General features: G+C 35.8%; 1 protein-coding gene across 11 annotated transcripts in view; it reads right to left on the reverse strand.

Annotated features, from left to right (window-relative positions):
• tex11 (testis expressed 11) overlaps window positions 1-16,828 on the reverse strand; it is a 150,940-nt gene that overhangs the window by 78,556 nt on the left and 55,556 nt on the right. For all 11 annotated transcript variants that reach the window (XR_011342918.1, XR_011342919.1, XM_069893077.1 and 8 more), the window contains 5 exons: window positions 16,637-16,718; window positions 8,180-8,255; window positions 5,760-5,911; window positions 3,842-3,927; window positions 2,567-2,704 (listed from right to left, as the gene is read on the reverse strand). Coding sequence is in view for 9 of the 11 variants with exons in the window: in XM_069893077.1 (XP_069749178.1) it covers window positions 2,567-2,704; window positions 3,842-3,927; window positions 5,760-5,911; window positions 8,180-8,255; window positions 16,637-16,718 (534 nt within the window). In the remaining 2 variants the exon portion in view is untranslated. The remainder of the gene's footprint in view (window positions 1-2,566; window positions 2,705-3,841; window positions 3,928-5,759; window positions 5,912-8,179; window positions 8,256-16,636; window positions 16,719-16,828) is intronic.

Here is a 16,828-nt window from a genome sequence, read left to right on the forward strand (position 1 = left end):
GACTGATTCTGATTGACTGATTCTGATTGACTGATTCTGATTGACTGATTCTGATTGACTGATTCTGATTGACTGATTCTGATTGACTGATTCTGATTGACTGATTCTGATTGACTGATTCTGATTGACTGATTCTGATTGACTGATTCTGATTGACTGATTCTGATTGACTGATTCTGATTGACTGATTCTGATTGACTGATTCTGATTGACTGATTCTGATTGACTGATTCTGATTGACTGATTCTGATTGACTGATTCTGATTGACTGATTCTGATTGACTGATTCTGATTGACTGATTCTGATTGACTGATTCTGATTGACTGATTCTGATTGACTGATTCTGATTGACTGATTCTGATTGACTGATTCTGATTGACTGATTCTGATTGACTGATTCTGATTGACTGATTCTGATTGACTGATTCTGATTGACTGATTCTGATTGACTGATTCTGATTGACTGATTCTGATTGACTGATTCTGATTGACTGATTCTGATTGACTGATTCTGATTGACTGATTCTGATTGACTGATTCTGATTGACTGATTCTGATTGACTGATTCTGATTGACTGATTCTGATTGACTGATTCTGATTGACTGATTCTGATTGACTGATTCTGATTGACTGATTCTGATTGACTGATTCTGATTGACTGATTCTGATTGACTGATTCTGATTGACTGATTCTGATTGACTGATTCTGATTGACTGATTCTGATTGACTGATTCTGATTGACTGATTCTGATTGACTGATTCTGATTGACTGATTCTGATTGACTGATTCTGATTGACTGATTCTGATTGACTGATTCTGATTGACTGATTCTGATTGACTGATTCTGATTGACTGATTCTGATTGACTGATTCTGATTGACTGATTCTGATTGACTGATTCTGATTGACTGATTCTGATTGACTGATTCTGATTGACTGATTCTGATTGACTGATTCTGATTGACTGATTCTGATTGACTGATTCTGATTGACTGATTCTGATTGACTGATTCTGATTGACTGATTCTGATTGACTGATTCTGATCAACTGTCTGTGAGCTTGCGAATGCATTTATTTTGTGTAGTATTTAAACTGTGAACATTTCACAAAGTTCCTTTGCTATAATTGTCAGAAAATGTTTATCTTGAAATGTTTAACTGTTTATCTTTCCACACTTGTTATCTAACCTTGAGTGTTTAAAGCACTTTTTGCTTCAGATTTACATCGTCTATAATCATAATGTTCTTTAATACAAATAACAATGTACCAGCTGCCACAAAGGACATGAGATATAAGAAACAAGAACTACAACAAGTTCTTAGGATTAACAACAATCAGTTGTTTCATCTGATGAGTGCACAGTTTAATTCCATCCACATCCTGTCACAAGATGAACAAGCCTGTGTCAACATGCAGCAAAATTGATTTTCCAGCAACATTGATATCACGAAAGTACTAGTCATACACCAGGTCCAACTGGCATCTCAGCACCTCTCATTGGCATCATCACCAGCAAAATACTGGGGCTCTCCACTATCCACGGCACATGAATTCCAGTCGATAACTGGTTCTGCTCTAACGAATAAGTCAATTCTTTATACCCCAAAGCTATTCTATATTGATAAAGCACATGTCAGAGACTTGACAGAATACTTCACAACTACATTGATTAATTCAATAATATAAGAAATTCAATACTAACCAGGACAATGATTCATTCAAATATGTACTCTTTCCATCACGAGATAACATCACTACAGTACATTACATCTAGAAAATACACTGCAGTTACTCCAGGAGTTACTTTCTCCATCTGCTTATCAATTTGCTTTTACACATGTTGGGCCTGTCCTGCACGTGGAATAGGACAAATCAAAGCACCAGCAATCAAATCCTGCATTATTCAATTGGTGATCCAAGAGCTCATTGTTTGCTATGAAATGCACAAGTTACAAAGTTAGAAAGCAAAACTTTCCTCCCAGTTCACCTTAGGTCAGAGACATTTTGAGGTTGGGGCTTTCATTTTAGGCTGCAAGATCTAATTGCTGTGTAGACCTTACAGCCAGACTTGAGATGGGTGGAATTGCACCTGATCCAGCATAATGTGGCAAAATAACTCTTCACCTTTTCCAATATAATTTCTATGCAGCACCATAAAACCATAATACATAGAATTTCCCCCTTGTTATTGTAAATTATGTCAGCAGATTACACAACTTAAATCTCACGTTAAATACTGCAGGTGAGATTCAAGTTGTGTAATCTACCTTAGGCACTGCTACTAAGAAATGATAGTCAACCCATTGCTTCTGTACATTGTCAATAATACCATTGTCTGCTCATAGTGATCAGTATAATTAGCAAGTACCAAATAGCATTCTCTGCATTACTTTAAATGGACTCATCAAAATATCACATCTCCTTTCAGTGGGGTATCCAATTTTGCCAGTTCTATTCTAACAGCATAACCTGAAATATATTTTGACCAGGACACAAGAAAAATGTTTGTAAAATTACTGCCAACAATCCGAGAAGAACGGAGTAATATAGAGTAAAATTACCTTTTCCTTCTGATTCAGGTGTAAATAGCATGATGCCCTGTTCCTCTGGAGTCTAGCTAGATTTTTATCCATTTGCCCAGCAGAAAAAAAACTTGATGAATAACTGTACCATTGGAGGGCCTCAGTATAATTCTGCATCTAAAAATTTGAGAAGAGAAACTTGACAGTTATAGAATTTCTGACTCTTCAAAAGTTAAAAGACATCTGAATTTTTTCAAAGCTTGCAACTGCACTTATGCAGCAACAATTTAAAGGAAAATCTACTATTTGGGGTTGGAACTGGAAAGGTATGTGACCAAGGAACCACACAAGTACACAAACAAAATAAAACAAGTAGGAAGTGTTCCACTACAAGCCACCTGGTGGCCATTCAATCCTGGAAGTTGAATACATTGACCAGAGTGACTCACACTTTCTATGCTTCCAGTTAAACAAGAAAATCTGCAGATGCTGGGGTCAAGTGCAAAACACAAATATGCTGGAGAAATTCAGCAGGTCACACAGCATTCAAAGGAATTAAAAGGTAACCAATGTTTTGGGCATGAATTCTTAGTCAGAAATAAGAAAAGAGGTAGGCTACTGAATAAAAATGCAGGGGAAGGAGAGGGAGAGGAGCACAGGCTAACAGATGAGAGGTAACAGGTAGATACAGGTGGGAGGGTAGGAAAAAAAGGCTGAGATGCGATAGGGAACATGGGCAGAAGGCTATGAAGGATAGCTCTCTGATAGAAGGAAGGGAAGGAGATGGGGAGCTGGAGGAAAGGAGACAATTTCTGAATGGACAATTAACCACAAACATTTTCAAAAGGTTATAGCAGCCTAAATATCAGCAGTGATAGAGGGATCTGAAGTGCCAGTTGATGAAGTAGACAAAGACGATGTGGTCAAACAATAATCATGGCTTTTATTAGCAGAAACTCATGGCACAATAATGAAAGAGAATAGGTGCATACACAGTTATACCCAAGGGGAGTGTCCTTAACAGTAGAGATAATGCATAGCCATTGTTAGTACAGCAAGACTCGCCAGAGGGGAGACAGGCAGCTTGGCAGACATTCACCACAGGATCAAATCAGATTTAATGACAAAGTATAATTAAAAGTAGATTTAAGCAGTAATTTTAGAAGACACTATATTCAGAATTTTACTATATGTTTGACATGGAGATATCATACAATGGAAGCAATTATGTAACCCACCCTGTTATCTCCATTCCAGAAAATCTATATTGCATTACATTTGGTTAGATTTCAGAAGGCTTCCAATATATCCCACCTCAAAATACTTGGCAGCTTTCTCCCAGAGAACAATGTGAAATTGAGTCAGAATATCTGATGAAAGTCTCTTTCCTGTGTAATGACCTATAAAGTAATCAAAAGAATTGACCAGAAGGAAAATAAACAGAAAAATCTGGTTATTAGAATTATAGCTTTGCCATTCAGTAATGTGAAATTTGCAAGACACCAGCAGGTGAATCACTCCTAACTATACGTAATTTTAAAGTATGAACTTGTGCATAAACATGTTTCATGTCAACAAATAAATTAACATTCTTCATGAAACTGAATGTAGAAATCAGACTTTGGAGCTACAATCAATAGAGCCAAAGAAATCAGTGAATTGTTTAGGCAAGGCAATATAGAAGATGGTGGTCCAGTTTGAACTTGACCTAGTCCAATAACAAGCAGCTCACTTTTCCTTACGAGAAGACTAAACAAACTGATCCTCTTCACCCCCACAGACCTTTTGCAAAGCAAGACATATTTGAAGATTACCAAGATTATCTATTTTTGAGCAATTTCCCCGAGTATAACCTGACAAGCTTTGGGAGATAACTATCAAAGGTTGCTTTCTTTTTCAATATTTTAATTAACATTTAAATTTCACATCCAAAAATACATAGTACTAATGGATATATGTTAAAAGTCAAAAGGATACATTACACTTAAATCATATACCATAATGTTATCTAAGATATCCAACATTTTAATCAAACAGATTACATTGTATTGATATTTTATGATTTTAAAAAAATCTAAACCCACTACCAAGAAAAAAGCTGTTTATCAGTGATAAATTGCCTCATTAGTCAACAGTTCTACCTTCATAACAAATCAAAGATTATAAAAGTAATTCAAAAAGGGTCCCCAATGTTTGAAAATTTGAATTCAAATTGGAAATTGAGCAGAATCAAAGGTTGCTAAACTGGTTTTAAATATGTAAAATCAAATAAAAATTCTTAAAATATCAGAATAAGTTATAATCAAGTCCACAAAAGATTAAGAAATAATTGCAAATATTCTATTAAAAACTTATACAAGCACTGCTGTGTTGATAACCAGATTCAAAGAAGTTGCCTGATTACCATAACTTTTGCAATCATACAGAGCCCAAAGTCAAACAGCTAACAGAGAAAAAGATCTTAAGAAATTTGGCATCTTCTCCTTTTAAGGAAATTATAGGGAAAAGTCAAAACTAGCAGTGGAAGTGAACAAGCTCAAAATGTAGTACTTAAACAAGCCCTTGAATTGCCAAGTTCTGATAAATGACATGAATGTCGATGCATCATTTATGGTCAGGATATTGAAAGATTTGGTTTTAGTAGTGAACTAGTGAAAAAAATATTTTATCTGAATTTAAAAACCGGAAGGTTCCCAATTAATATTTTGCAGCCCAAGTATTTGAAAGTATCTACTTTTTTAATATAGAGCTTTAATCATTTTAACTGAAATATTCTTTGGCAGATTTCCAAATAATAAAGTAATACAAAATAATGAAAAAAAAAGTAGCATTTCACGAAGGGAAAGAGTTCCTCTTATGACCCTATCTCCGATCTTACTATTCTTCCTCACACTCCACCACCTCTCTCCAAAAGCCATTGTATGACTAAGTGGCCTATGCTTAAATTTTAGTAAGCATTTTACAGAATACTAGCGGCCTTCTTTTAAAATGTGTTTCTTTCATACTCTGATTAGAAATACATTATGAAGTTTATTAAAAGACAAAGTGACATTTAAATTGAATTTACTAAAGGTGGAATATGCATTGTTTCCTGATGCAAAATTTAACAGGATCAGCCCAAAAGTGATGGGTTCATTGTGGAACAAAGAGCAAGATAGAAATCCGAATAGTTTTGGAATACCTTACCCAAGCATAGATATTACAAGGATTCACAATACACTGATTTTCCTACCTGCTATAATGTCTTCTATTTTTTGCTTGGCAAGTTGCTCGTGGCCTCTCTTCAAAAATTGCATAAAATGCAACAGCAAAATTTTCCCAATATCATGAGAAGTTTCAAAATGCTTTGACAGAATTGCCAGAAACTCAAAGGACAGCACATCTCTGAAATGTAAAGCATTAGTTATTAGGTCAGCATTATATATATATATATATATATATATATCTATATCTTCTTTGGCTTGGCTTCGCGGACGAAGATTTATGGAGGGGTATGTCCATGTCTGCTGCAGGCTCGTTGGTGACTGACAAGTCCAATGCAGCTCGGCAGGCAGGCTCAGTTGCAGCGGTTGCAAGGGAAAATTGGTTGGTTGGGGTTGGGTGTTGGGTTTTCCTCCTTTGTCTTTTGTCAGATGTGGGCTCTGCAGTCTTCTTCAAAGGAGGTTGCTGCCCACCGAACTGTGAGGCGCCAAGATGCACGGTTGGAGGCGATATCAGCCCACTGGCGGTGGTCGATGTGACAGGCACCAAGAGATTTCTTTAAGCAGTCCTTGTACCTCTTCTTTGGTGCACCTCTGTCTCGGTGGCCAGTGGAAAGCTCGCCATATAACACGATCTTGGGAAGGCGATGGTCCTCCATTCTGGAGACGTGACCCATCCAGCGCAGTTGGGTCTTCACCAGCGTGGATTCAATGCTTGCGGACTCTGCCAGCTCGAGTACTTCGATGTTGGTGATGAAGTCACTCCAATGAATGTTGAGGATGGAGCGGAGACAGCGTTGATGGAAGCTTTCTAGGAGCCGTAGGTGATGCCGGTAGAGGACCCATGATCCGGAGCCGAACAGGAGCGTGGGTATGACAACGGCTCTGTACATGCTGATCTTTGTGTTTTTCTTCAGGTGGTTGTTTTTCCAGACTCTTTTGTGTAGTCTTCCAAAGGCGCTATTTGCCTTGGCGAGTCGTTGTCTATCTCGTTGTCGATCCTTGCATCAGATGAAATGGTGCAGCCGAGGTAGGTAAACTGGTTGACCGTTTTGAGTTCTGTGTGCCCGATGGAGATGTGGGGGGGGGGGGCTGGTAGTCATGGTGGGGAGCTGGCTGATGGAGGATTATATATGTGTATATATACATACAAAAAAAAAATATATATATATATATATGTGTGTGTGTATATGTATATATATATATATATATATATATATATATATACATAGTTTCAGTCAAATATTTCTTGAAGTTATTTCCACTTACCACCAAGAAAATATCTAAAAATTGAATCATCTTTTAATTCCAAGCACCTCTCATAATGACCAGGTAAATAAGGATGCTACAGATGCTGGAGGACGAAAGCAATACACAGAAGTGCTGGAGAAGTGCAGCAAGCTGAACTCCTCAAGAATTTGCGAACTTTGCTTAACCACCATGCTGGTAACTGGCCAAAGATAAAGTCAATCAAGAAAATTGTCATCAGTGTTGAAAGATGGATCCCATTGATTTACTTTTAACAACTTCAGAGAGCATTTCAAAAATGAGGCAAAGATGGGTCAACTCTTGCAAGTTTACTCATCCTGTAATTATCTAGAACTTCAGCACAAGAATAATGAGCAATGCAATAGACACAGCATAACTATAACAAAGAATAATATCACAGGCACAGCACAACTAATAATGCAATTATAAGAAGAGAATTTGGAACACAGATTGTGGAAGTGTGCAAAAGGACGCAAATACAACAAGAATGGCTATATTAAAATATATTTAATTTTTCATTTTAATATAGCATAGTAACAGGCCCTCCCAACCCACAAGCTGGCATCACCTAAATACATCCATGTATTAAACCTATCAACCCTGTATGACTTTGGAACATGGAAGGAAACCAAAGCACCCAGAAAAACACCACTCACACACGGGAAGAGCAGACAAACTATTTACAGACAGTGCCACATTTGCACCCAGGTCGCTGGTGCTGTAATAGCATTGTGCTAACCATGTCACCCCACGATAACCATGTCATTACATTTATATAGTAAACATAATGCCTTGGTTTTGAAAATGTATAATCTTTTGACTTTGATTATTTGTTTAAAAGTTCACCTGGATCATTACAAATTTAATCCCTGAAAGGGAAAAAAAAAATCACAAATGTCTGGTTCAAGATCACACAAAATATGAGCACAAATAAATAAATAGAAAAACAAACAACTTTCAGTGGTAACACTTCTCCCAAATCTAATCAGAAAATGTAATAATAAACAAGTCCTCCAAATAGTAAACGCATATTTACATGGAATTGATTTTTCCAAAGTTAATGGAAATGAGATATGACTCATATTCTTTATAGCCCATTCATTCTCAATACCCATAAATCCAAATGAAACACCGACTGCATAATTTACTCAAATGTCCTTTGCAACAAGTGAATTTCACTAACCGGTCATGCTCCATTAGTAATTTTGCAGCTTCAAGACAAACAGGAAGTGACACTTTTCCAAGAAGATCTCTCACAGCTAACACAAATCCCAAAAGGCAGATAAAAAGACCAATTAGAGTCAGAAATCATCAGAGGTCTCAAAATATTTCCTAATTTAGATGTCACACAATACATTAGATAAGTAAACAGATTTCTCAGTTTCCAGTACAGCCAATGAAAAATCTGTACATCTGTGCATTGTTACACCTTAACCTGTCATCCAAAACCAGCATTGTCATTATGCAAACTCTACTCTTCAGGATTCAGTGATCGTCTTCTCAATTGACAAGTAGTAAATGTTCAGATTTCATACTTTGCATTGGGGCAGAGGCAACAAGATGAATATTAGCAGAGGTGGCAATACATGAACAGTCACCTAAGTATTTTGTTCTTTGGACTTATTGCAAGTGATGGGTACTGCTTTCTCATAAATGCCATCAAAAATGCTAAAGAGCCATCTTCAAGGCCAACTGCAGAACTATTTTGTGAAATAACTATTATGCCAAATTAGGAGTAAGCAATCACAGGAACATGCATCTCCAGGGAAAGATTGTGCATGACTTAGAATCCATGTGGATGACTTATAAATAATATGATAACTGCTGAACTTTTATAGTTATCTATCACTGAAACAGGCTCCAAGTCCGCAACTGATCAAAATGTACATTCATGATTTGGATGCAGGGACAGAGTGCAGCATTTCATTTTGACACTGAATTGATTTCAGAATTCATATTTATTGGCAGACCATACACAAGGCATCACATACAACCCTGACATTCTATATCCTGTGTGTGAGGCAGAATTATTACTTATTGGTAGTGCAAAAAACACATGTAAACAAATAAAAAACTGTAAACATAATGAATGTTAAAAAAAACTGCAATACAGAGAGGGAACAAAACAAACAACCAATAAAATGCATAGGAAAGAGTCCTTAAATGAGTCCCTGATTGAGTTTGTTGTTGAGGAGTCTGATGGTGGAGAGGTAGCAGCTGTTCCTGAACCAGGAGGTGCAAGTCTCGTGGCACCTAGACCTCTTTCCTGATGGCAGCAGTGAAAACAGAGCGTGTGCTGCGTCATATGGATCCTCGATTATTGCAGCTGCTCTCCAATAGAAGCGTTCCACATAGATGTCAATGGTGGGGATGGTTTTGCCTGTGATGCCCAAGGCTGTGTCCACTACCTTTTGGAGAGCTTTACCCTCAGGAGCATTGGTATCCCCATAACAGACTGTGATGCAGCTAGTCAGCATTCTTTCCACTATACATCTGTAAAAATTTCCCAATGTTTCTTTTTTAAATTTTTTTACTTTTCACACTATAAACCATATTGACCAAGATACATACAGACATTTTTCTTCTTAAATATATACAGTGTCAATTTCTCCCCCTTTTACCCCCCTCCCTTCCCTCCCTCTCCCATTTATTTAAAGTTCAAACTATAAGATACATTAAACCCGTTAAACAATATTGTCACTTAATAAAAATAAACAAGAAATTTTACTGAGTCAGTTCTTTTCGTTATCTTCTCCTTCTGTCACTTTAGGTGGTGGAAGTCCACGGTAGGATTTCTCTATTGTGTTTCATGTATGGCTCCCATATTTGTTTAAATATTGTAATGTTATTTCTTAAATTATATGTTATTTTTTCTAATTTATTCATTTCTATATACCATTGTTGTATTCTCAAGTTGTCTTCTAATTTCCAGGTTGACATAATACATTTTTTTGCTACAGCTAAGGCTATCATAACAAATCTTTTTTGTGCTCCATCCAAATCAAGTCCAAATTTTTTGTTTCTTATATTACTTAGGAGGAAGATCTCTGGGTTTTTTGGTATATTGCTTTTTGTGATTTTATTTAATATCTGGTTTAGATCTTCCCAAAATTTTTCCACTTTCTCACATGTCCAAATTGCATGAATTGTTGTTCCTGTTTCCTTTTTACAGCGAAAACATCTATCTGATACTGTTGGGTCCCATTTATTTAACTTTTGAGGTGTGATGTATAGCCTATCTATCCAATTATATTGTATCTTGCGTAACCTCGTGTTTATTGTATTTCTCATAGTTCCGGAGCATAGCGTCTCCCATGTTTCATTCTTTATCTTTATGTTTAGATCTTGTTCCCATTTTTGTTTAGGTTTACCATTTGTTTCCTCGTTCTCCTTTTCTTGCAGTTTGATGTACATGTTTGTTACAAATTTTTTGATTATCATTGTATCTGTAATCACATATTCAAAATTGCTTCCTTCTGGTAACTTCAGACTGTTTCCCAATTTGTCCTTCAAGTAGGTTTTCAGTTGGTAGTATGCAAACATTGTATCGTGAGTTATATTATATTTATCCTTCATTTGTTCAAAGGATAATAATTTATTTCCCGAAAAACAATTTTCTATTCTTTTGATCCCTTTTCTCTCCCATTCTCTAAAGGAAAGATTATCTATTGTAAAAGGGATTAGCTGATTTTGCGTCAATATTAGTTTTGGTAGTTGGTAATTTGTTTTATTCCTTTCTACATGAATCTTCTTCCAAATGTTGAGCAGATGATGCAATACCAGTGAATTCCTATGTTGTACAAATTTTTCATCCCATTTATATAGTTTATGTTCAGATATCTTCTCCCCTATTTTATCTAGTTCTAATCTGGTCCAATCTGGTTTTTCCCTTGTTTGATAAAAATCCGATAGGTATCTTAATTATGCGGCTCTCTAATAATTTTTAAAGTTTGGTAGTTATAAGCCTCCTTGTTTGTACCATTCTGTTAATTTATCTAGTGCTATCCTCAGTTTCCCCCCTTTCCATAAAAATTTCCTTATTATTTTCTTTAACTCGTTGAAGAATTTCTCTGTTAGGCGTATTGGTAATAACTGAAATAGGTATTGTATCCTTGGGAAAATGTTCATTTTAATACAGTTTACCCTTCCTATCAGTGTTAGTGGTAAGTCTTTCCAATGCTCTAAGTTATCTTGTATTTTTTTCATTAATGGATGGCAATTGAGTTTATATAGATGGTTGAGGTTTTCATTTAGTTGTATACCTAGGTATCTTATTGCTTGCATTTGCCATCTGAACGGTGATTCTTTCTTAAATTTTGAGAAATCCGCATTATTCATTGGCATTGCTTCACTTTTATTTACGTTAATCTTGTAACCCGACACTTCTCCATATTCCTTCAATTTCTTATATAATTCTTTTATTGATATTTCTGGTTCTGTTAAGTATATTATAACATCATCTGCAAATAGACTGATTTTATATTCCTTCTCTTTATTTTTATCCCTTTTATTTTATTTTCTGTTCTTATCAGTTCTGCTAGTGGTTCTATAGCTAATGCGAACAGTGAGGGAGATAGTGGACATCCCTGCCTTGTTGATCTGCTTAAGTTAAATTGTTTTGATATATATCCATTTACTGTCACTTTCGCCAATGGCCCCTTATATAATGCTTTAATCCAATTAATATATTTCTCTGGTAAGCTGAATTTTTGTAGTACTTTGAATAAATAATTCCATTCTACTCTGTCAAAAGCTTTCTCTGCGTCTAAAGCAACCGCTACTGTTGGTGTTTTATTTCCTTCAACTGCATGAATTAAGTTAATAAATTTACAGATATTGTCCGTTGTTCGTCTTTTTTTAATAAATCCAGTTTTTTTTGGTACATAATCGGCCAATCTCCTTACTAATAGTTTAGCTATTGTCTTATAATCTGTGTTAAGTAGAGATATTGGTCTATATGACACTGGTGCTAGTGGATCTTTCCCTGTCTTTGGTATTACTGTAATTATTGCTGTTTTGCATGAATCTGGTATGTTTCATGTTTTATCAATCTGGTTGATTACTTCCAGGAGGGGAGGAATTAATAAGTCTTTAAATGTTTTATAGAATTCTATTGAAAATCCATCCTCTCCTGGTGTTTTATTATTTGGTAGTTTTTTTTATTATCTTTTGTATTTCTACTATTTCAAATGGTTCTGTTAATTTATTTTGTTCCTCTATTTGTAATTTTGATAGTTCAATTTTAGTTTAAAAATTCATCTGTTTTGTCTTCTTTCCCTTCGTTTTCAGTTTGGTATAATTGTTTGTAGAATTCTCTGACGTGTTCATTAATCTCCGTTGGATTATATGTGATTTGTTTGTCTTTTTTCCTTGATGTCAATACCATTCTCTTAGTTTGTTCTGTCTTAAGCTGCCATGCTAGAATTTTGTGCGTTTTTTCCTCCTAGCTCATATTTCTGTTTTGTCTTCATTATGTTCTTCTCTACTTTATATGTTTGTAGTGTTTCATATTTTATTTTTTGTCTGCCAATTCTCTTTTAGTTGCATCTTCCTTTATTGCTAATTCTTTTTCTGTATTTGTTATTTCCCTTTCCAACTGTTCTGTTTCCCGATTGTAGTCCTTCTTCATCTTAGTTACATAACTTATTATTTGCCCTCTGATGAACACTTTCATTGCGTCCTATGGTATAAACTTATCTTTCACTGATTCCGTATTTATTTCAAAGTACATTTCAATTTGTCATTCAATTAATTCTCTAAAATCCTGTCTTTTAAGTAGCATGGAGTTTAATCATCTATACATTCTTGGTGGGATGTCCTCGAGCTCTATTGCCAATAACAGGGGTGAGTGGTCCGATAATAGTCTAGCTTTATATTCCGTTTTCCTAACTCTCCTTTGAATGTGGGCTGATAACAGGAATAGGTCTATCCTTGAGTATGTTTTATGTCTACCCGAATAATATGAATATTCCTTTTCCTTTGGGTGTTGTTTCCTCCATATATCCAAAAGTTGCATTTCTTGCATCGATTTAATTATAAATTTGGTTACTTTGTTCTTTCTGTTAGTTTTTTTTCCAGTTTTATCCATGTTTGAGTCCAAATTAAGGTTAAAATCCCCTCCTATTAGTATGTTCCCTTGCGTGTCTGCATAAATTTTTGATCTTCTTCATTAGGTGAATATACATTGAGTAAATTCCAAAATTCTGAATATATCTGACATTTTATCATTACATATCTCCCTGCTGGATCTATTATTTCCTCTTCTATTTTGATTGGTACATTTTTATTTATTAATATAGCTACTCCTCTGGCTTTTGAATTATATGATGCTGCTGTTACATGTCCTATCCAATCTCTCTTTAATTTCTTGTGTTCCATTTCAGTTAGATGTGTTTCTTGTACGAATGCTATATCATTTTTTTCTTTTTTCAGTAAATTTAAGTTTCTTCCTTTTGATTTGGTTATGTATTCCATTAATATTTAAAGTTATATAGTTCAACATAGCCATTTCATACTTTGTTTATCTTTCCTTTCCGTTTCCTCATCACCCCTTCTTATCCATTTCTGCTTTCTTTTTTTAAAACATTATAAGACAACATTTCTAAAACATAAAATATTTCCACTATTCTCATATCTAAAATTCCTTTAACCCCAATAGTCCCTCCCCTTTCTGAGTTGCCCTTTGTCCCTTGTCGGGCAACCACATCTCCCCTCTCCGTTTGGATTTGTGAATTCACTCGCAAGTGTCAACGGATTTCACAGTGACTGTAATTCTTCCCCACCCAGCCCCCCCAGAAAAGATTTTAATCTTCATAAATAACAAAGGTCACTCTCTTAATTCCCTCCTTACTTCCTTTCTTTCCCTTCTTAGATACATACACACATACATATAGTTTGTTTTCATTTTTGTTCTTGTTACATCTCTTCATCTCTCTGTCTGTTTTGTAGTTGTTCTGCAAATTTTCGTGCTTCTTCCGGATCCGAGAATAGTCTGTTTTGCTGCCCCGGAATAAATATTTAAGTACTGCTGGGTATTTTAACATAAATTTATAACCTTTTTTTTTTCCCATCGGGTCGTTTTTTCTGCATTAAACTCTTTCTTCTTCAGGAGTTCAAAACTTTTATCTGGATAGAAAAAAAATTTTTGACCCTTGCATTCCAGTGGTTTTTTGTCTTCTCTTATTTTCTTCATTGCCTTCTCCAATATATTTTCTCTTGTTGTATATCTTAGGAATTTTACTAGAATGGATCTTGATTTTTGTTGTGGTTGTGGTTTAGGGGCTAATGTTCTGTGTGCCCTTTCTATTTCCATTTCTTCCTGTAATTCTGGTCTTCCTAGGACCCTGGGGATCCGTTCTTTTAAAAATTCTTTCATATTTTTGCCACCTTCATCTTCCTTAAGGCCCACTATCTTTATATTGTTTCTTCTATTATAATTTTCCATTATATCTATCTTCTGAGCTAACAGCTCTTGTGTCTCTTTAACTTTTTTATCAGATTCTTCTAATTTCTTTTTTAAGTCATCTACTTCCATTTCTATGGCTGTTTCTCGTTCTTCCACCTTGTCTACTCTTTTTCCTATATCTGTCATGATCATCTCTAATCTATTCACTTTTTCTTCTGTACTTTTTATTCTTCTTTTTATTTCACTGAATTCTTGTGACGGCCATTCTTTTACTGTTTCCATATATTCTTTAAAAAAAAATCCATGTACTTGCCCTTCCCTTCATCTTCCATTTTTCTGTGTTCTTCCTCTTCTGAGTCCACTCCAGGATCTGTGTCCTTTACCTCTGTCTCTTCTGGTTTTCTTGTTGGGTTGTTTGTTTTATTTTGTTGGGTATTTTTGGTCTTCTTATTTTTATTATATGTGTCTTGGTGTTGATCGTCTTCCTCTGGGTTGGTCATCTGTTGTTTCTTTGATTTCTTATTTTTACTCTCTTCTTTCTTGCTCTCGTTATTTTCTATGTTTTCCTCTTGCTGTTGTGTTGTAGTTGTCTGTTTCAGCTGTGGAGATCGACTCCTCAGCTGGTCCCCCCTCCTGTCAGTGTTATTTTTGTCTTGCGCATGCGCGGTTGTGCACTTTTGTTTGGCTCCGTGAGCCATTTTTGTAGTCCCGAGTTCAGGGCTTCGACTGACCTCAGGGAGCGGGCTTCTCTCTCCACGACGGGCCTCCTCGTACAGGTAAGGCCTTCACATTCTTCTTCCGACATCTTTCCTTCCTGTTGTTTTTGGTTTTTCTTTCTTCACTGCCATTTTCTCCACACTTTTACTTTCACTTTGTATTCGTTTTTATGTTTGTGCCTTTGCTTTTTCTCTTTTTTTTTTACTTTTCTGGAGAGGGCTGGAGTTCCCCTACCGGCCACTACTCCATCACATGACTCCTCAATTTCCCAATGTTTCTGATGTCACACCTAACCTCTGCAAATTCCTAAGGAAGTAGAGGCGCTAATGTTCTTTCTTCACAATGCCATTAGTAGGTTGGGTCCAGAAAGATCCTCCAACATAGTGACTCCCAAGAAATTAAATTTGCTCACCCTCTCCACCTCTGATCCCCCAATGATAACTGGATTGTACACCTCTGGGTTTTCCCTTCCTGAAGTCAATAATCAGCTCCTTGGTATTGGTGACACTGAGTACAAAATTGTTAATGGTGTATCATTCAGTCAAGTTCTCAATCTCCCTGCTTTGTGCTACTCATCGCCCCATTTTACACAACCCACTACTGCGTTATCGACGGCTTTGTTCTCATACTGAGCCACACATTTATAGGTGTATAGTGAGTAGAACAGGATGACTAAGAATGCAGCCCTGTGGTGGTCTGGTACTGATACATATCGCTTCAATGGAAAATTTCCCAGGAATATCCTCTCCAAGTACTCCCATGATGTTCTCTCTAATTTCTGTAATAACCATAATATCCCAGTCCATTGACCATATCCATGCTCTGACTTTACCTGGCTTTCCAAGCAGATTTCTTCCATTAAAATTAATGCAGTTTAAATTTATCAAACATTCCTTGCTCCCTGTCAAGAAGGGCGCTTTGAAAGATTATTGTCATCCAATTCAATTCACATAGGAGTACGCAATGCAGGCAATAGTAAAGTATTGGACCACATCACAAGTCTTGGGATTGCTTTATTCTTGATGAATTAAATCTTCTTCAGTGTCTTTGGTGTTTCATTTATAGAAACAAATCAAAAACACTCTCAGTCTTCTGAGCTGCATTTATAAATAGAGTCTTTTCTTCCATATCCTGTGAGCCACAGAGAAGTTAACTAGAAGCCATGACTTGCATCTTGTGAGAGGTCTGCAAGGTCAGAAATATTTTAAGCACAGGGTGAGGCCCTATCTAGAAGTATATACTCTGCAAGAAAGAATTCCAACTCTCTGTGAAATAACAGCACTGAATCTTCAAGTGATATTCTTCACACATTAAGCTGTAGTGGTAACCAGATGTGCCCTCTGGAGTCAATGTTTTTGTCTTAAAACATTAAATTAGAAAAAAGTGCCATAATGAAATTATTCCTAGTGCTTGAATAACTTCATTGCACCAATACTATGATACCAATATTGTATTGCCTGTGTTCAACATCATGATGTCACAATTTTTATGCTGTTCAAATAAATTTCTGCTTCTTACCTGCAGAAACAGCTTCATCAGGAAAAGTACAACTTAAAAGGATTTTTATCTTTAAGAAGAGTCCAGCTGGATGGGGATTTTCCTATTGGATTGAGTAACCAGAACACTATCAGAAAATAGTAAGATTTTGCTCTTAGGCTCTAACTCATTATTTTCCAATTACAAACTTTATTTTTGCTATGTCTTATATTG

This window comes from Narcine bancroftii, chromosome 8, assembly GCF_036971445.1.
Source record: "Narcine bancroftii isolate sNarBan1 chromosome 8, sNarBan1.hap1, whole genome shotgun sequence".
In the NCBI taxonomy this organism is placed as follows: Eukaryota; Metazoa; Chordata; class Chondrichthyes; order Torpediniformes; family Narcinidae; genus Narcine; species Narcine bancroftii.